The sequence below is a fragment of the Toxoplasma gondii genome, chromosome VIII (assembly GCF_000006565.2).
Source record: "Toxoplasma gondii ME49 chromosome VIII, whole genome shotgun sequence".
Classification (NCBI taxonomy): domain Eukaryota; phylum Apicomplexa; class Conoidasida; order Eucoccidiorida; family Sarcocystidae; genus Toxoplasma; species Toxoplasma gondii.
In genome coordinates, this window is record NC_031476.1 from 6,618,169 (window position 1) to 6,637,807 (window position 19,639).

General features: G+C 54.3%; 3 protein-coding genes across 3 annotated transcripts; 1 reads left to right on the forward strand and 2 right to left on the reverse strand.

The window, feature by feature from the left end:
• Positions 1–2,507: 2,507 nt before the first annotated feature.
• Positions 2,508–4,124, reverse strand: TGME49_268230 (hypothetical protein; the record flags this gene model as incomplete). Its single annotated transcript, XM_018781498.1, has 2 exons — positions 2,508–2,696; positions 3,363–4,124. 2 exons carry the CDS (start codon positions 4,122–4,124, stop codon positions 2,508–2,510), a joined length of 951 nt encoding a protein of 316 aa, XP_018636534.1.
• Positions 4,125–4,610: 486 nt separating this feature from the next.
• TGME49_268225 (hypothetical protein) lies at positions 4,611–8,182 on the reverse strand (the record flags this gene model as incomplete). The annotated part of the gene is made up of 3 exons (XM_018781497.1): positions 4,611–6,788; positions 7,164–7,405; positions 8,080–8,182. The coding sequence occupies 3 exons, from the start codon at positions 8,180–8,182 to the stop codon at positions 4,611–4,613; spliced, it is 2,523 nt and encodes an 840-aa protein (XP_018636533.1).
• Positions 8,183–13,180: 4,998 nt separating this feature from the next.
• TGME49_268220 (hypothetical protein) lies at positions 13,181–18,697 on the forward strand (the record flags this gene model as incomplete). The annotated part of the gene is made up of 1 exon (XM_002365488.2): positions 13,181–18,697. One exon carries the CDS (start codon positions 13,181–13,183, stop codon positions 18,695–18,697), a length of 5,517 nt encoding a protein of 1,838 aa, XP_002365529.2.
• Positions 18,698–19,639: the final 942 nt, after the last annotated feature.

Here is a 19,639-nt window from a genome sequence, read left to right on the forward strand (position 1 = left end):
GCTTGTAAGACATCAAAGACGTAGATATATACATATATATATGTATGTATATATGTATATATATATATATTTATTTATATATTTATATGGGTAATTCGACTCTGGGGTGTTTCAAGGTGCGACTTTTCCGTGTTAGCAGATTTGCTGAGACCATCGTGGGTGGGCAGATTCGGTTTTGTCTCCCGTTGGGCAGCTGGGCGAAGACTTGCAGGTGCTTTCCTTCTGAAGAAATCCGTTTTTTTCAATGCGCAAATCACGCGCGGGGGTCTGACTGTTCAGTTCGGTGTCCACCCTGACCGCAGGTCCTGAGCTTTCTGTGTGTGCCTCCTCAAACAGGAGCTTCTGAAAAATGATTCAGAATGCAAGAGCACGAGCACATGCCCTGGCTGCGGCTTTGAGGCGTTGGAAAGACGCAAGTGTTCGAAGATGCATGCGATCATCTCTCCGTTCATGTCTCTTTTCCTTAGCCACTTCCTTCTCGACATGTCAGCTTTCTGTCGTAACCGGGAAAAAGATCCAAGATCCAGAACGTCATTCCGGCAACTCGACGCATCCGTCGACCTGATTCTCCTCTCTCACGTCTCTATATCTCTCTACACCCACATATATGCATATACAATATATGCATATACAATATATGCATATATATTTCTAATACATGTATATGTATAGATAGGTAGATGCATGAATACACATCTGAATCTATTCGTGTGCACAGATGCCGTGTTTTTTGTTGATTCTTCCTCCTAGTAAGATTTGTTTAAGCTTCTGGAAGCGCAGCTTCTGCAAAGTGGACAGAATCAGGAGAGCCTGTCTGCTCGTCGTCGTCTCGCGTCTGCGTATGCGGTCGATGTCCTTGTCACGCGAACGACTGCGCTTATGTCACTCGGGAACAAGGGCAGAGTTTCGAGTCCACAGCCTCCACCTGGGTACGAAACTGTCTGCCTTTTTCCTGTTATCTTTCGCTCTCCTCTCTCTTCGCGACCTTCCCCAACCCCAGCGGAGAATCTCCCGCGCAGCAGAGCGTTCTCTCCTGACTGAGAGCCGGCAGTGTTGCAAGAAGAGAAACAGGGGACGGGGCGAACAGAAGAAACGACACAGACAAGAGAAGCAGCGAACGCAAGAGAGATGCCGCAGCGCCGTTGTCCAGAGAGACAGCCAGGAAAGAAAGAATTTGGCAGAGGAAGGCAGAGAAAGAAAGACAAAGTCAAAGGCCGAAGAAGGAGGAAGAGAAAAAAAAGTGAAAGGAAAACGACGGACAAGGAAGAGAATGGAAGAGAGAGAACGAATCGATGGCTGACATAGAAATGGTTCAACATTCATTAAAGTGCTAGGGTTGTCTTCAGAAGTGATACCAAGGAGAGGCATTGAGGCACTCTGTCAACTCACTGCACTCACACGGACTTTCGGTTTCATTTTTGAATTTCATTCGAAGCAGCAAAGCTCCGTTGTCTACCGACATAGCAACAAGCTTTCTACCTGCTTTGTCTTGATCCACAGCAGTCAAGCGATTCCCCAGAAAACCTTTGAAATTCTCCCCTCTCAGAGATCGTCACTGCAACTCGGGGTACTGAATTTCACCCTAGCCTCTGGCGAGTGGCTTTCGCCAGCAGTGAACCGCGTACCGGTGCCTGCTCTCTCTGACAGGACGCGAAGTTCCTCTACTACCTTCAATCCTTTCTCTCTAGAGGAAGGTCACATAGAACGCGTTTTCTTCCCTCTCTTGTTGCCACAGTGAACCTTTTCTCTGTTTCCTGTATGTGTCTCCCTCTTGGCCCTGTCCGTCTCCTTTCTGCAACACGGTTTCCTCCCATGTCTCTGCGACTGGTCCTCCTCTCTCTCTCTCTCTCACGCATTGAGTATCGTGCTCTCCGCATGCGTCTCCTGTTCCTTCAACGACCCGCTCAGCGGTCCAGTCCTTCTCCTACTTCTTTTCTACCTGCTCAGTTTTCTTTTTCACAGGTCGGTTTTTCTCTTCGTCCCATGTCGTCTGTCTCGCAGCTCATCTCTGAGAACCACCTGCCTTCTTCTGTCTGTTTCCAGTCTGCGAACTACACGCTTTTTTCGAAGGCTCTCTCTCCCCGAAGAAAAGCTGCTTCCCCTCCCCAGCTCCTGGCCCTCTGCGGATTGCACTCTCGTTCTGAGGCTTGCGTTTCTTCGACGTGGTTGTCCCCTTCCCAATGCCTGTTTGTACGGAACGCTTCCGCCTCCCTATCTAGATAAATTTCCGAGAGTAGTCTTGGCCATGCGCTGCTGTTTACATTTACTGACATATGCTTCAGCCGTTCTGTTGTTTAACCAGGTTGAGCATGGCCCTTGCGTTACATCTCTTCTCTCGCTTTGCCTCGGTCCTGCCTCCGGAGACAATCGCCCCCTTCTCCCCTGTCGCCCTGCGACGAAGATGCGTAACATCAAACTCCTCTCTCTCTCTGTTTGGCTCGTCTCAGCGACTGTGTTTCTCACGAGCCTTCGCTCCCGCGTTTCTGCAACGCGTCGCAGCGCCCACCTTACCGCTTTCCATGCTTCTTCGCAGTCTCCCTTTCCACGCCCAAAGAGCCCTGCCAGTCGGCTGCATGCCCACACGAGTTGGAGCCGTCGCCTCGAGTTACGCAGGGGAATGGCCTGCCGTCTTGGTCCACGAGAGAGGGCGCCATCGTCAAATGCATGACGCATGCGTCGCCTTCAAGGAAGAATCCCTAGAAACGAAGAAGAAAAAGAAAAAACGAGGGGGAGACGCCTGCTGGAGCCGCCACGCAGGGAACGGAGTTGTTTGAACAAAAACAACTCAAGTGCGGAGGCGAGACAGAACGAGCAAAGGAGAGGCAGGAGAGCAAAGATACACACGAGCCTTCAGGTAGAACAGACACACAGCCAGGCGACCGCTGGGTTCTCAGCATTGCTTTTTCTGGGAGAGAGAGGGCGCAGCATGCGAGGAAAAGGATGAGCGACGCGTCGCCACTTGAAACGCGAAGAGAAGAGAGACGAGAGACACACAGGCAAGACGGGGGGTGTGCGCAGCGTAAACTGCGGGGAAGGAGAGTGAGAGAGACGACTCCAGGAATCTGCCGAGATAAAAGAGATAGAGAGGAGAGCACTCGACATGAGACTACGAATTCAGAGAGGTGGAAACACCAGCAGGATACCAAATATCGAGTCGAATAAAAGACATGAGTCGAACAACGGGTGTTCAACCTGTAATTCTCTCTTGTGTGGAGAGCTCTCTCCACTCGCTCCCGGTCGTAGGAGTGGCGAAGCCTTTTCGGCGCCATCGAGAGAGCCAACCGTCCCACCCTGGGAGGCCAAATGGCGTTCAAAGTTCAGATTGTTTTTTCGCGAACGCGTGACTGCATCGAGAGACGTACCGAGTCGCAAAGGTGCGTGGCGGGGACGGCTTTCTGGGCGACGCATACCCACTCCTTGGCTTTCTTGTCTTTTTCTCTTCCGAATCCAACAGGACAGACGAACTGGACTTCGGCGTACTCCAGACGCTCGCAGAAGCCGGCCTGGACGCGGGGCAGTGGCGGGCCGACGACGACGGGGGACGGACTGTCTCCTTTTCGCGAGCCGAGGTGTGGAGCGACGACCTCTTTCGCGCTCTGGGCCGGCAACTCGTGCTCAGGTAAACGATATCCCGTTGGACAAGTCCACCCAGGGGCCTCCTTCACCGTCGTCACGCACCGGCTTGTTGCCGCGTGTAGATCAAAGCCTTCGCTGCAGAGCGCGACACTCGGCTCGAACTCTTCGCGCAGGCAACGCATGAACGGCTGCTCTCCCGCGTCCGCAAAGGAGGCAGAAGGCGCAGAGCCGTCGGCGCAGACCACGGAGACCGGCTCCACCTCCACCTGGGGGCAACGCGACACGGTGGACGGACAGGAGGCGAATGTCACAACGCAGAGGGGTTCGCGGTTCCATCTGGGGGACGGCTCGACGGTAGGCAGACACAAGTCGATGGAGATGCACCAAATGCGGAGAAGGAAAGTGCATGAAAAGAAGAACGGCAGACAACTGGGAGGGGCCAGAAAGCAGGCGGTGGGCGCAGAGGAGGCACAAGCGCCACACTGAGATGGCGTCGACGCCCGTCCCGGTGCTGAAGAGTTCAGACCTCGCACAGGGGAGGCACGCATGAGGCGGGTGAAAGCGTGGAGAGACTGTGCACAGAGAGAGAGACGCAAAAACAATCTGGAGAGAGACTAACTGACACGGATGCACAGTGCTCGATGGGGATGTGCGTGCAGAGTGGCATGCCATGCAAATACTTCAGAAACGAAAGGACAACTCAGTTCTCGAGAGAACCGGGGGCTGAGTTCTGTGGGCAGCGTCAACGCGAACTATGTGGAATTTCCTGCGAAAGCGAACACGCAGTCTCGAGGGTTCCTAGATCCAGTATGGATGCGCACCTGTCGAATCGCATGCACTTTCAAAAGCGAGGAGAAAATTCATGCATTGTGTGAACTGTGGTTTCTTCGTGTGTCGTCGAGAAAAAACAGTCACGGTTCGTTCAGCAGGGAAAAAAACCACGAGTCAGATGTTCGTATGGTCAAGTCCGTCGTCTTGGCAGGGCCTGCCTCTGATGGAGGCCAGCTCCCTGGGTGCAGGTCGGCTGCGATATCCTAGGATATCGAAGTCTCGCCACAGCGGTCATGTTCTACGCATGGCACTTCGCTTCCTGTTGTCACTCGTAACTTCCCAGCGAGAGAAGCCGCCCACTCAGTCGCGCGTAGGATCAGGTGCTTCGTCCTAGGACTGAAAGCGTCTCTGCAGCTCGAGCCTACCTGTTCACATCGAGATGTGACAAATGCGTCATCTGCAACGCGACCAGAAGGGCATATGAGCGTAGGTTTTTTCGTCCTGACTTCCACGCATTCCTTCTCAGAGACGTCCGCCTTTGCCCACCCTCGAGGTGACGCTCCACCCTTCTGCGAGCACGGACCCGGCACCAGGGTGGGCGCGACGACGATGCGTTGTCTGCAGACAAGGCCTGCTGCTGTCTCCTGGGCGAAGAACGTGGACGAAGTCGAAGAGGTCGCCGGTTCTTCGTTGGCCAGTCGAGCCTTTGCATTTGGAGAGGTAGACGTCGCCGTGTGTGGAGGCTTGGAAGAAGCTTCCAGACGCCGAGAGCGCGGCGAAGGCAACCGAGGAAGCCGGTGAAGCCCCAGAGATGCTCGCTGCGTGAGAGCCGCCGTCTTCGCGGAGCCGCCACTGGAGGCACTCGCTGTCGCACGAAAAGGCGCGGATCCGTTTGGGGACGGCGCCGCGCGATTCTCGGAGTCTTTGAGGTCTTTTTGAGGATGCTTTTCTCCCCGGCCTGCAGTCGGCAGGTGGCCTGCCAAGTGCGAATCGAGACGCGTGGTCGACGGGGCTCTTTGCTCTTGCGTTTCTCTTGCCTTTTCGCGTCGACCGTTATTGGAAGGATCCTTCGTCCCGGGTGGGCCTGTCGCCAGCAGGCGTCTGTCTGCCTCTCCCGTGTCGCTGCCATCCCCAGGTCGCCCCCCTCGGCGCAGACTCAGGTCTCCAGACGCTCCAGGCGGCGCTCGCTTTTTTCCATTCTCTGACGGCTTTGCTTCACCCCTTCGATCAACAGCCTGGCCTTCGTCAGCCGCTAGCGTTCCGCCCTCTGGCGGTGCAAGGACCTCTCCGGTATCTTCTCGCTTCGCTTTTCTCTCACGTTTTTCTCGGTCCTCGCGCTCGTCGTCGAGGGCCTGAGCCCCAGCGCTCCGGCCCAGAGCGCTCAGCGGTCGGCGAAGGTTCAACATCTTCAGGCGCGAAGGCGACGTCGAACTAGGGATCGGTTCCTCGATAGAAGACAAGGCATCTGGTGGAGAAGAAGGAAAAGAAGAAGAAGCAAAAACAGCAGAAAGGTCCTCGTCAGCGGGGACATCTGTGGGGGTAACGTGTGGTTTCCGAGTCTGCCCTTGGTCACGTTCGGGGGCCTGGGAGAAGCGGCGCTCCTCATTCAAGACGTGGAAGAGCGAGTCGCGGGCCTCCAGGGAAAGAGGAGAGGGGAAAGAGTGAACTCTTGGACTTTCATCGTCCTGCCGTGAGGCGTCGTGGTCGGTTGAAATGTCTAGGCGTCCTTCTTCTAAAGCGAGGAGCGAGATCAACTCTCCGTGTTCGCAGCCCATTTGTGGAGGCTGAGTTTCCACCGTCGCGCACTGCGCGGCCTTGGCTGGGTCTGCGACCCTCGGGGCTTCTGCTCCTGCCTGGGGACTCCCAGGACCTTTGGAGCGTCGGTCGAAGAACGGAGTTTCTTGCAGCGCCCGCACAGCCGCATCCCACAGTCGGCCCCTGGCGGCAGCGCCGGAGGCAAAAATCCCGGTTACCGAGTCCTCTTCTTCACTTCTCTCGCTTTTTTCTGGCCACAGGTGCTGCGGTCTCTCGCCCTGCTTCCCCGCTTCTAGCTGAGGCCGTAGGTGCCCGTCCATGTCTCCGTCTGGACAGAGGTAGGTGGGCTCCTCCTCCAGCGTGCATTTTCCAGTTTCCTTGATGAATTTCCAGCCTTCTCGACACACAGGCGTCGCCGCATGCGCTCTCACGCGACGGCACATGTCGTCCCAGCGATTGTAGACGAATTCTTGGGGGCAGACAGGCTGCGGATCTGCGAGTTTCTCCAGCACACAGGAATCGCCTACAAGGTGGTAGTCCGCCTCGGGGCACACTCGAGCAGGCGGTGGGCTCCAAAAGGAAACGCAGGTCAACAATCCCGTTTCCGGATCAGGTGACAGGTCCCAGCCTTCCTCGCAAAAGGGGACAGGGTCGACAAAGAGCCGGCGCTCACACTGGTGAGCGGTCTGCAGGCGCAGAAACGAAACACAGGAACGGATCGTGTCGAGGTTGAAACGTGGAACGCGTGAGCCCGCAGCAGAAAGGAACGCGACAGCCAAATCGCACACCGACTTGTTGATGACATGGTGAGGTTCCGCGAAGACTCGGTTCGGTCGCAGAATCGATGGGGAGGCAAACCTGCGCCGCTTGTCACGTAGCGAAGCATCACGAATCAGATCATCCTGCCGTCAGTACACAGGGGACAGTCCCACCAGAAGCGGTCATGGATAGACGTGCTTTGCGCAATTGATTTGAGTGCAGACAGAGTTGCGAAGGTCGCTGAAGAGGCGACGCCCTAAAAGTCGATAGAGTGTTCACCGGAAAAGTTGGAAACAACTGACCTCGTTGAGCTCGAAGCCTGGCGGACAAGACACCGTTGGCTCTTCCTCACTGTGTTTGATACAGAGGCCGAGAGAGGAATCGAATACGCCTTCTTTGCACGTGAAAAGAGGCTCTTCCTCGGTCAGTTTAACGCACTCCGACTCGGAGCCATGCTGGAACAATTGAAACGCGCGAGAGGGACAGAACGGGATGGCTTGAATGAGGTCCCGGCGCAAACACCCTTTCTCGTAGGGCTGATAGCCTAAAACGAAGAAGCAGAAAAAAAGCCTGCGCGTGGGAACGACGGACGAAACGCCTCGACAACCGGCAAGTCAAAAGGCCTCCTTGGCCGCGCAGCAAAAACGGAGCACTGGGAGACACAATCTCTCTCGCGCGCAGAAACAGACGAAAAGGGCCATACAGAAACCGTCGCCTCGTCCCGCGCTGGCAGGCAATTTGAGACATATGAAATCTCCGGAAAACAACATCCAGAACACATGATGTCAGTCAAGTTTTCAGTGCGCCATCCCCTTTTATCGTTCGTCCTCCAAGAAAACTGCAATGATATAAACGCATATACACATGCAAACATTTACAGATACGCATAAACATATACGTATATATATATATATATATGCATATATGCATATATATATCTATATATTCATAAGTGCATATGAATGTTTATGTGGCTACATGTGCACGAAAACGTACGAGGAATGCACATATGCGTAATGTTTCTGCGTCGGGTAAATGGTGAGTGCAGACGTCAATGCGTGGAACGAAATGCATGCGTTGTAGCAACAGGTGAGCTCCGTTTGCGTGGAGAAAAACGCAGGGTACCCTAGCTGCGACGCATCAGCCCTTTCCAGAGAGTAAAAACGCTCTGAAACGACGGCGTCCGAGTGGAGCTGGACGAATTGCGCTTTCGCTCACCAGCCGGGCAAGTGCGTTCTGCGGGCACTTTGTCGACGGAGATGCAGTTGCCATCTTCATTCATGTACGAGCCGTACGGGCAGGATGGCTGAGAGAAAATCATCACGCGACGCTAACGCCTCTCAGAAGCCCAGATGCGCGAGGGATCATAAATTTCTGTACGGCGCATGTATGGTGTAGAACATATCACTGCCTAGACATACACACGCCACCCCCGACAGAGAACCCTATGCGCTTCGATAATCTCTCTATTTATAGGCAAATGCCTGTCCCAAAAAGTCTGTACGAAAAGCGAGGTGACACGAGTGAGAGTACTCAACGGTACCATGGGAGGGCGCAGAACTTTCTTCAGGCACTTGTTGAAGACAAGGTCGTATTCTGGCGGGCACTGGAAGCTCATTTTTCCGAAGATTGGATCTGGGAATACGATGTGCTTTGCGACCTCGAGGGTAGGCGTCTGCACGAGCAAACTGTCATTTGATTTCTTCTTGGTTTTTCCGACGCCGTTGCTGCCTTCTCCAGCGGGTGCAGAAGCCGGCCCCGCCGATGCAAAGAGCAGGCCCGGAAGGAAAGAACGGCAAAGTGTAGACGAATGCGGGAAGTTCAAAAGAGCAGAGCCATTCGACAGGCATGGTGGTGTGTTTGGAAGAAAGGTCCCGGACGGAAAAGCCTCGAGACCACAGGTTCGGCTCTCCACCGGAACAGGCGAGGCGAAATCAGGAAGACGTTGAAAGGCCCCATGGAATGTGTCTCTCGCTGTCAGCGGCGCGCGCCAGAGATCGCTGGGACGAGGTGAAGGATTAGCAGGCGGAGCATCTTCTTTGTTCAAGAGCAGAAGCGACAAGAAAAGCAGAAACAACAAGCCTCGCTTCTCCAGTGGACCAGTGCCGAAACCGTGATGAGTCGGGATGTTTCCGGGTTTCGACATGTCGCTCGTGCGTGGAGAAAAACGGAAAGATGGCACATGGCAGGTGCTCTGCGTCAAAGTTTGAAATGTCGGCGCTTCGTTCTTTACTATACCGGTTCTTACGCCTTCATGCGTTGGGCTGGACACCTCGGGAAAAGTGCAGGCCATCCCCATTTGCCGTCTCCCAACCGCAGCACGACCGGTGGGAGAGTCTAACGCTGGCGACAAGATCGCCATGGTTGATAAAGTAGCTTCTTGATCCGCTGCTGGAAACAGTCAGCAGCGTGTTGAGAGACTCGCGAGCAAGAGACAGTCTGCAATTTTCAAAGATTCTTTGCGGAGAGACATTGCCCACAATAGGAGGGAACCACAAACTGCGGCTCGTGGCAACTTGCAGTTGTTGCCTGTCTTGTCGTGACTGTAGAGACCCGTTTGCTGGAAGTCCGTCGCGGACGCAGCTGGTCCTCTCATGCCGAAAACACTCGCTACGTGTACCAACACGTTCATTTCCTCGCATGCATGCCTATCCTAGACCTTTCAACTTACGGGACTGTACACATGCGGATTCTGAGATTAGTCAAAACGCGGAATTGGTCGTCGTGTCTCCACGGACGGACCAGTTGACTGTGGAAATATCGGGTAAAAGCAAGGTACATAAGTTGGTCCTCTGCGTTGTAGGAAAAACTTTGAAACCGGATTCAAGCATGCAGTTGCATATATATTCACGTGTTCAGAGCCGTTCCCTCCATACATAAAAGGATGCAGAGATGTGTGGCGTTTTTCAAGTAAACCAATTGGTTCGTGAAGGGGACAGCGATGCCTCGTGTGCGGGGCAGCTTTGACCATTCGGCTGTGGTTTTCTATGGGTTGCGACAGAGCGTTCTTCGGAAGGCGGGATCTGAGACTAGTCATGGGGGAACCTGCTGGAGTTTATTGCGCCGAATACATTATGCCAGAAACTTGTGAAGTACTGGAGGCGAAAAATATGTCAAAGGTCAGCAAATCCGGAGAGGGCTCCCGAGGCAAGCACTGACGAGAAAAACGAGGAGACTACCCCATCCCTCAAGACCAAGCGGCTCTGAGAAGCGCCGCCCAAACTCGCCAACTATACTACCTGGAAAAGAAAAGAGCGACAAAGGCGAAAACAGAGGAACCGCGTTTTACACAAAAGAAAGGGTTCGAAGAGTTTCGACGGCGAAGAAGGAAGGGATGCATCATGTTCACAGTAATCCCACTTTTGGGAAACAGACATCTCTGCGTGGAGCGGGGAAGTATCACGGTGCCACTGTTGTGTGGAAACAATGTATTTTTCATGGATGCTTTTCTCTACGGTGTGAAGACTGCCGCGCTACACGATGACCGAAAGGCAACTGTTCGAGAAGACGAATAGAGAAGCGCGGGGGCACAATGTACAGAACTGATCGTGTGTCGAATGAACGGCATAAGGAAGTAAACGTCCACACATTCTCGATACTTTCTCGGAATGCGTCTAAAATGAAACAAACATGTCACATGGCACTAGCGAGAGAGCAACAGCTTTCGGGTGTTCCCCGATAAACAGTTTTGAACCTGATCCACGAGAAATGTTTTGCTGAGAGGCACAACGTTGTAGTCACTTGCTCACGCGCGCGAACCGAAAACAAAGCGTTATTTGCACGCAGAGTGGAAAGAAATAGACGCTCAGAAATTCCATGAATGACAGCGAGACTTTGTGCTGGGGGGGAACGGAGAACAAGCTTCGTCATAGTTTTCTCCCTGAAACAAGCCACTGGCTAACACTAGTGATTTGTTCGTCCTTCGTGCCTGGGAGAGTCAAAAAATGGTCAGATTCCCCTTTTCTTTGCGCAATTTTTGGCAGGCGTCCTCTCAAAAATTCAAGCGGGCCCACGCGTGACGCCGAGTTCAGTGTAATCTGAAGGAAGCTGTGGAGGCTACCGATGGCGTGTGGTGCCCTCGAGAGTTCCGTTTCGTTTCGCACCTTTCTGAAGAGGAACGCTCGACGGTCCCTTGGCATTGATACTATTGAGCACCAGCACTATACTGGATCACCGTTGCAACCTACTAAGTGCGTATGCATCTTCACATCCATATAAGTCGATATGCACCGAGTGTGCTTGTGTGCTTCTCGGTCTCAGCAGTTTGACAGCCGCGTTTGGGGTATACAGAATTCATCATAGGTTCGGCAAAGCGCAGCTAAGTTCCTAGAAAGGCGATATTTCTCTGTGAGAAATCGATCGAGTTGGGACTTGCGGCAGATGCTTTTCAGCCTCTACCCGTCTGTAAATCGCACGCACTCAGCAGGCTATATTTGTTCTTCCGAACAGAATTTGTTGCAAGCACTAAGCGCGCCACCCTGGTTGTGTTCAGTTATCCGCTAGTTAACACTCCAGCATTGAAGACCGGGAACTGAATCAGCTCCTTTCGCTCGTGGCTCGTGGAAGAAGAGTAGTTCAACCGGTAGACGAGTCTACCTACGTACAGCGTCCTCTTAGACAGTTCATCCTAGCACTGTGGCATTTCGCCTAGTTCAAACAATCTACAGCTGGAAAAGTATATGCTCAACGGAGTGAGAAAATACAACCCGGTTCAGATGTATCATAATACGTGTACCTGGTAGATGAGACGATGGTCCTCGTGCAGGATGTCTGCGTACCGAACGTAATTATGTTTGCATGAGTGGAGTACCAAGTGGCTGTTTGAAGGGACACGGTCAGCAGAGTCCAAGGATTTAACTTGTGGATGACCCAAGAGAATAAGTTAATCTAGCAAAATCTAGTGAAGCAACGATTTCTGAGGCAGAGATGGCAGTGAACCTGTCTCCCCGCAGCCCCCCAAAGATGGCTTATTTCCTTCCGAGGATCAACAGCCTTGAATCGTTCTTCGTTCGACACCAGTGTTAATCTCACGTTCTTCCGCGTGCGGGAAAGTGCTTTGTCAGTGTCGTGTCTGTTGAGCAGGACATCAACATGCGAAAAAGGCAGTCAGTATATGCCCTTCCACTCGACGTAAGAGCTCAAATGGTGACTCTTTCCGCGCGTCAGAAAACCCGTAAACAAGCAGGACGACGTAGTTGGGATGCTCTTGCAGGCTCTCACACCCTTTCTGGACTCAGAAGAAGGCAAACCAAAGCGTTCTTTCGAGGAAACGCATCCCCGTCAGAACGTCGGTGCTTGGCCGAAAACCGACGTATCCCGTTCGTAGCTGCGATCTTGCGGTAAAGTTCCCCTGTGTCGGGCAGGAAGCACACCGCTGGTAGCTTTACTCGGGCATAGTTTGTGGCCACCAAAAACAAACACGTCATTGTTTCGAGAATATTTTGGCTGCAAATTGTGTACACTTAAAGGTTCCCGCTATGTCTGCTTGAATAATCCAACTGGCATTGCCCATGTTAAAAGCCTTCATCCATTGAGGGTAGAGCGATGTTTTCGTTGTGTCACGTCTGTCGTTTGGTTTGTCCTAACCATTTTGACTGAAGTGGAAACATAAACGGGGAGAAATTGGTGCAAAAGGCAGCATTGTATCTTTTCAAACTGTCTGTTTGTCACGTTTTCGTTCATCTGTTTGACACAAGGAAACGGCAATGTCGAAAAGTAATAAATGCTCTCAGACTCCTTGTCAGGCTTCGCCGGTTTTTGAGTACTTGGTGTTTGTGTTTCCTGAAGGGAACCAATACATAAGGAGAGGAGCTGCGGCTCTGAATTCTGTGTTCTGAACGCAATTCCCTGCTATCAGTTTTTGTGTCCTCATTAGGCAGATTCGCTGTGAGGTGGCAAAGCGCATGCTCCAAAGCAGGCGTATTCCATATTAACAGAGAGACTGGGCCCGACATAAGAATAGTCTCTAAAGTGATCCTGTTTCACCTGCACAATCAGAGATTCTCTTTCAAAGTTATGTGTTATCACCACTTCCTTCTTTGGACCTTTGGCAGAACCGGGTCTTGTTAATAATTCGATTGCTTTGCCTACACTTCCGCCTTCCCCGTTTCTTCTCTCTTTGTTTGACGTCTTCGGCGCTTGCCCGTCCTGCTCCGTCACGTGATCCGTACTCTTCGTCTCAGGCGCTACCGACGGTCTCCTGCCCAGCCCACTAGGTCTCATCAACGGCATCCAGGAAAACTCTCTTTTTCACCTTGGGTCTCCCTTTCGTCATCAAACACGACGACCGCGTGGCGGCTCCCTCTTGCTTCAATGTTCTATGAGACTACCTCCTTGTTTTTCTCTGTCTTCCGGTTCTTCCTGCTCCCCTTCCTCTCGCAGTTCGTGCCCTTCCTCCCGCCGCGCGCTGTCCTTTGCCGAGTCCAGGCCCCTGCCCAGCAGCCAGAACTGGAGACCGCAAGCGCGGGTCGCGAAGCAATTTCCGTTTCCCACGACAGCCGAGAGACGCGAGATGACGAATGAAAAAATGGACCACCGCAAATGGCTAGCACAGCGACCAAGACAACTGACAGAGGCGGCGGACAGAGCGCAAGAGGAGGACCGGAACTCAAAGGACGAGAGAGAAACACCCTGTCCAGGGCATTGTTCGAACCAGGGTAGAGTGTGGACGTCTGCAAGCGTGCATGTTCCAGACTCGGCGTCTCTTCACAGCTGTTGCTCTTCCATCCACCATCCACCGGAGGATGTCCCACCTCGGCTTCCAGGAGATAAAGAACTTCCACTCTTGATTCGCATGACTGACAGCCTTTCGTCGCGACTCTCGCCTTCCTCCGAGACGTCAGTTGCCCCTCCAGTTTGCTCGCCTCTCTCTCGCGCTTGCGCCTTGTCCTTCGCTTCCTCTCCTTCCGCGTCCTGCGCGGCGACTTCAGCCTCTCCCTCTTCTCTGTCTCCTTCGACTTTGTCCTTTGCTTCTCTGTCTCCCTTGCGCCCATGTCAGTCGGGTCCTCTCTACCACGCGCCTCCTCTTCGGAGGTCCCGAGGATCCGACGTAGGATCGGATGTCCTATCGGGATCTTCTGTTGATTCACAATGGAGGCTTCAGTCGCGCCCTTGCTCGCTGCAAGTATCGGCCCTTTCCTGCAGCACTGGCTCGCCGTATCGCTGCTTTTCTCTGCCGGCGTTGTCGCCTGTCGCGCATCCTCAGAAGGCGTCCTTCGCCACGCCTCCGCCAAAAATGTCTGGTGCATCTTCTGCACAACGCGAGGCTTTCTCTCCACTTGCGGCCATTTCTTCTTCTGCGTTCCTCAAACCTCGAGAGAGAGGCCGAGCGCCTCCACATGCTCCTCGCGAGCTGCGAGTCGGGGCATACCATCTTGTGCCTTCTTCTGCAGAGGTGCCCTCTGAAGCGCGTCTCTGCCTGCCTGACGGGCTCTCCTCGAAGGACAAACATGCAAGATACGCAAGGCCGACAGTGCTTCGACACTCGGCTCAGTTTCAGGCGGTGTCTCCGTCTGCTTCAGTTCCTTCTTGCTCACACACAACTTCTCTTTCCTCTCCAGAAAACGCGGAGCTCCCCCGGACGGACAAGCGCGCGCATCCAGAAAAACCTTTCGGATTCTGTTCAATAGCAGTCTCAGAGTGTCTGACCTCTTCAATCGCCAGCGACGAGAGTCTCCACATGACTGCAACTGTCGCGAAAAATCCTCACCTTCCTCCCACTCCCTTCACTCCGTCTCCACCGCCTCCTCTTCCTCCTGAGTTCTCTGCTTCTCCTTCTTCTGTCTTTGCGCCTTCTTCTTCCTCTTCTTCTCTTCCTGCCTCTGAATGTCCCTCCCTTGCTGCTTCCTCGTTTCCTTTGCGTTCTACTTCTCTGTCGATTTCAGCGCCGTACTCTTCTTCTCCCTCTTGGTCGGCGTCTGGCGCCTCCTCCCCACCAGCGACCGCGGTCCATGTTTCAAACCCAGTCTCTCCAAGTCTTTCTTTTCCTCCCTCGGCGGCCGTTGAACAAGGTGGATACTCAGAGCCTTCCTGTACCCTTGGAGCCTCTGCGGCTTCGCCAGCCAGTTGTGGGGACCAGGACGCGGCTCTCCGCGCCCTTGAGCCTTCTGTCGCCTGTCAGCAGAGAGACGAAACGCGTTCCGAGGCTCGGCCCGATTCCCCCCGTCTGCCGCCGGTGCGACATGTCAGATTTTGTGAAGGACGGGAGGAGTGGCTTCTCTCCGAAACCGCCTCAGTCAACAGCATCATTGCGTTGAGTGATGATGGACCTTCTTCTGTCGCTCTCCTCCCTTCGTCTCTCGACGCGTCTTCCCCCTCTCATCCTGTTTCCTACGACGAACGACTCAGCAGCGGTCTCCTCTTCTTTCCTTCCCCTGCGTCTTCGCCGCTCCCGTCGTCCTCGTCTCCACCGCCGTCTTCTTCATTTGCCTCCTCAGGCGGCTCTTTAACCTCAGCGGACGCCTTCTCTTTGCATGCGCCAGCGCCGGGATCTCTCCCTGCTTTCTCCCCCTGGCATGCCTGTCTTCTGCCTCCCTTCGAGAGAGCGGAAGGGAAGGCAGCGACCCCAGGACTCTCGCGTTCCTCTCACGGTGTCTGGAGAGACAGAGGAAGACACAGAGGTACTCGTTTTGAGGCAGCGAGCGAGAGTTGTCTCCTGCTCGATTCCTCGTCTTCAGAAGGGAAGCCTGCGGAGCAACCTAGACCAGAGCGAGAATCCGGAAGAAACATGGATCAGAACGGAGACGAAAAACGACGTGGAGAAACAGACACCAAGACCCGGAGATCCGACGTCTCTTCAAAACGACAAACCGAGTTCGAGACAAGAGAAACCTCAGAGACAGCCACCGAGAGAGAAGGAAGAAGAGAACAAGATACACTTTTTCCTGGTAAGGGGGAGGACCATGGCGATGACGCTCGACTCGACGGACGAGCACGAAGTGGAAGGACAGACGCGGGAGGAGAGACGCCAGAGGTGAGCAACCAAAACAAGCAAGCGGAGTCTCCTTCCGTTCCTCCCTCGAACTTCCTGGATGCCTCCCACCCTTCACCGTTGCATTCTGACTCCTCCCAAGCCGTCTACCTCGAGCAGGGTACGCGACTCGACGGAGACGTAAGCGAAAGCTTGTCTGCTCTTATCCCAGGTGTTTCTTCATCTTCTTCCGCCGTTGTCTGTCCATCCTTGTCTGTTTCGTCTCCCTCGCTGAGTTGTTCCTCTCCTTGTTCTTCCTCGTCTCTCCCCTTTTCTGAATCTTCGACGAAAGACGGTCTCGGTGAAGGGCCGTCAGCGCCGAAGATCCCTTCTGCATCTCGCCCCAAGTCTGCGAGTTCGCACCGTCCTCCCGAAAGCGAGACAGGGGAGACCGTCTCCGCGGCTTTGACCGGAAGCGAAGACCGAGCAACAGGTGCGAGGCAGAGAGAAGGCGGAGAGCAGGAACAACGAACCGCCTGGGCAGACGGAGACAGCAAGACCAGCCACGGGAGACTCGAGCTCGCGGTTGGACGCAGGGACACAGCACAGACAGAGAAGAGGGGCAGGAAGACGGCGCTCGCGAGAGAAATGGCGCAGCAACCCCACAGAGTCAAAAGAGACGCCGGTGGTCCTGCCTGGTCTTTGGACAGAGCTCGAGAGACTGATAAGTTCTCCTGGAAGCCTGCGAAAAACATGGCCAGCATAAATATGGAAAGAGAGAACAGCGACGCTGCCGTTTTGGACGGCTCCCGCGGTCGCCTTCCACCATCGGCACAGGCAAGCGCCGATTGTCCCATTTCGTCCGGTTCGCGTTTGGAGGCGACGCGGAGGAAACCTTTGGCACCTGGTGCGGCAGAAATGCCCTACTCTTCTGCTGTTTTCTCTTCTGCTGTTTTCTCTTCTGCTGTTTCGTCCCCTGCTGCTTTCCCTTCCTGTACCTCCTTTTCTTCCTTTTCGCCTTCTATCACTTCCGCTTCCGCCTCGTCTTCTCCCTTCTCTTTTGCTTGTGCCTCTTCCCCTTTCTGCCCTTCTTCGGCCGTTCGTGCTTCCTCTGCTGAGACCGCTGGGCAGCGTCTGAGAACAGTGCGGCCTTGCCCTGAGAGGGGCGGTCGGTTGGTGACAGTTCGCGGCCCCGACGGAAAGACTCGGAGGCAGTCTCTGCATGTGCCGCCTTCTTTGACGGCGCAGCCTACCAAGTCTTGTTTTCGTCACAGGTCTCCCAGAAGTCGATCCGCTTCTCGTGGTCCCTCTTGGGCGGCTCCCAGAGTGCCGCATTTCTCTTTCCCTCACTTTTCTTTCCTCTCTGCTTCTTCTACTCTCTCCCCTTGTTCGCTTCCCTGTTCGCCTTCCTCTTCTTCTCATGGTTCGTCGTGTTCTCCTTCTTGTTCGTCTTGCTCCTCCTCGCCTTGTTTTGCCCGGCTGCTTCGGCGATCGCTGCTTCGGCGAACAGGGCTGAGAGAACGGCCAGACAAGCGCGAGGGGGGAGGCGAGAAGACTGGAAGGAAGGAGAGCTTTGGAAAGGCGACCTCGCCGGCGCCGTCGCCTTTCCAAAGCCTTCTGTGTAACTCGGGGGCACGGCTGTCTCTTGAAGAGAGGAATGCTGGGCAGGCTGACGCGCTCCCCTCGCTTCACTGGATGTCCTCGCGCCGCTTCTTTGCTCCCTTCAGTCGCCGTGCGAGCCGCGGGGCCTGGCGCCTCGGCCAGGGCGAAACTGAGAAGAGCGGCGACCGAGGGCGACGGCGAACAGCAAAGAAACAGGAAGGGGAAATCGTCGAGAGAAAACGAGGGAGAAAACAGGCATCCGAACGAGGAGCAGAAGGCGAGAGAGATGAAGAGACAGAGAGGGGACGCTGGCGGCGGATGTTCCCAACAGTGTTCACCGCTGAGCCGGCACTCTTGTGTTCTGCATCTTGCGGCCGTTCCTGTGCGTCGGCGCCACCCTCTTCACGGATCAGAGGAGACGCTCGCGAGATGTGCGAAGGAACCTGCTCGCGAACGTTGGTATCGCCTCGCCGCGCCAAAGGAGTCTTCGACCTCGCAGCTTTAGACGAAGACGCGGAGGCACCGCCCGGACAGGCAGGCGCCTCGAGCCTCCAATGGAAGGCTGCCGACCCCAGAAGAGGAGAAACCTCCGGAGACAGTGAAGAGGCAGGCACAAAGCAAAGGGCAGAGAGAGACAGTCCACAGCCTGCAGTGCAGAAGGATCGGGCGCGGGGGCGCGGGAAGGACGAACGACGAGGGATAAGGGGAGAAACGAGCGAAAAGAGGACAGACAAGACGCGAGAACAGGGAGAAAGGCGGGGACAGGGAGAAGAAGAGAGGGAGGGACAGTCTGGAAAAGAGGAGAGAGAAGAAGGAGAGGTTGAAGATGCGACAAGAAGAGAGATGAGGTCGCCTAACTCAGGAATGGGGAAGAACTCCGAAACAGGTTTCCTTTCTCCTTTGTTTCATGAGAGAGGACGGCGCCGCCACACCATCGCAGTCGTTCCTTTCTTCGGGGGTCGCGCCTCCAGCGGAACTTCCACTTCGTTGACTTCCTTTCCTTCTTTTGCTTCGCCATTGTCCTCTTCTTCTCTCCCCGCCGACTTTGGCTGGCCGTCGTTCGTTCTGAAGAAACCACCCTCCTCACGCTTCCACCAGTCGAGGGAAGAGCCCCGGCGCGAGGAGCCGGCGACAGTCCGAGGCGAAAGCGAGGAGACACGGAGACACCCCTCACTCCATCTGATGTCTCTCATGTCTCTCGTGTCTCTCAGTGAGCCTCGGCCGGCGCAGGAAGGAGCGTCTCAAGCTTCGTCGGTCGGCCTCTCGCCCTCCTCACCAGCCGTCCACTTCTTCGACCTCGCGACGCCTCACGGGGCGCCGGACTGAAAGACAACGGATTCTGGGGAGTGACTAAGGGCAGAGACCGCGGCAGGCGGAGACCGGAGAGCGACGCGAATTGCGTACACATCGTGCGTCAATCGACTGCGGAGAAAGACGCTCTGGGAGCTTGCAAGAGCCCTGCAGACTCGCCTGTCAAAAACATACCCTCACAGTTCCCCGGTGTTCTCAAAGCATACGCCTTTCATGTCCACTTCTACATGCTTCATGTCCTTCGCGGAAACGCAAGAACGAAACAAGGCACACGGTCACTCATTTCCATCCCCGGTGTTCTGCTTCTCGACATCGTGTCCATGGATAGCGAGACACAAAGATATACGCATATATCTACGTATGTACAGATGTAGATAGATATGCTTATGCATACAGATCTGTATAAATGTCTGTAAATACGTACATATCTATATAGAGAGATATGATTATATAAGCACATATTTAAATATATATATATATATATGTATATATATGTATATAGACAGGTGTAGAAGTTTGAGGCTTGAGCTGGGATGAGAGCGAGAGGCTGATGGACGGATTTGCTGAAGCGGTGTCAGTCGACGCGAGAAGACAGAGCACCTGAGACTTTGCGTTTCTTTCTTGGGGGACTTTTCAAGTTCGCTGCGTTGAAGTTTTTTCGAAGTCTCTCAGAGTCCGTTCCAGAACTCTCTTGGATTCTTTTCGAGAAGCTCTGGATGTTCTCTCCAGAAGCGTTCGTCGCACACGCGCGAGAACAGAACAGGCCTCGAGCCTCCCTCCCCCGCGCCACACAGTTGACTCGTCGCTGCGGGGTCGCAGGGAATCGAGAGTCGAGAAGAATCAGTGAGACAGCCGAGGGGGGAAAACCTCGTGGGGACCCACCGTCAAGCATGGGATTTTGGTTGGATGCTTCGAATGCAGTTCATCCGCGAACGTTGCTTTCGATCGTGCGAGCCG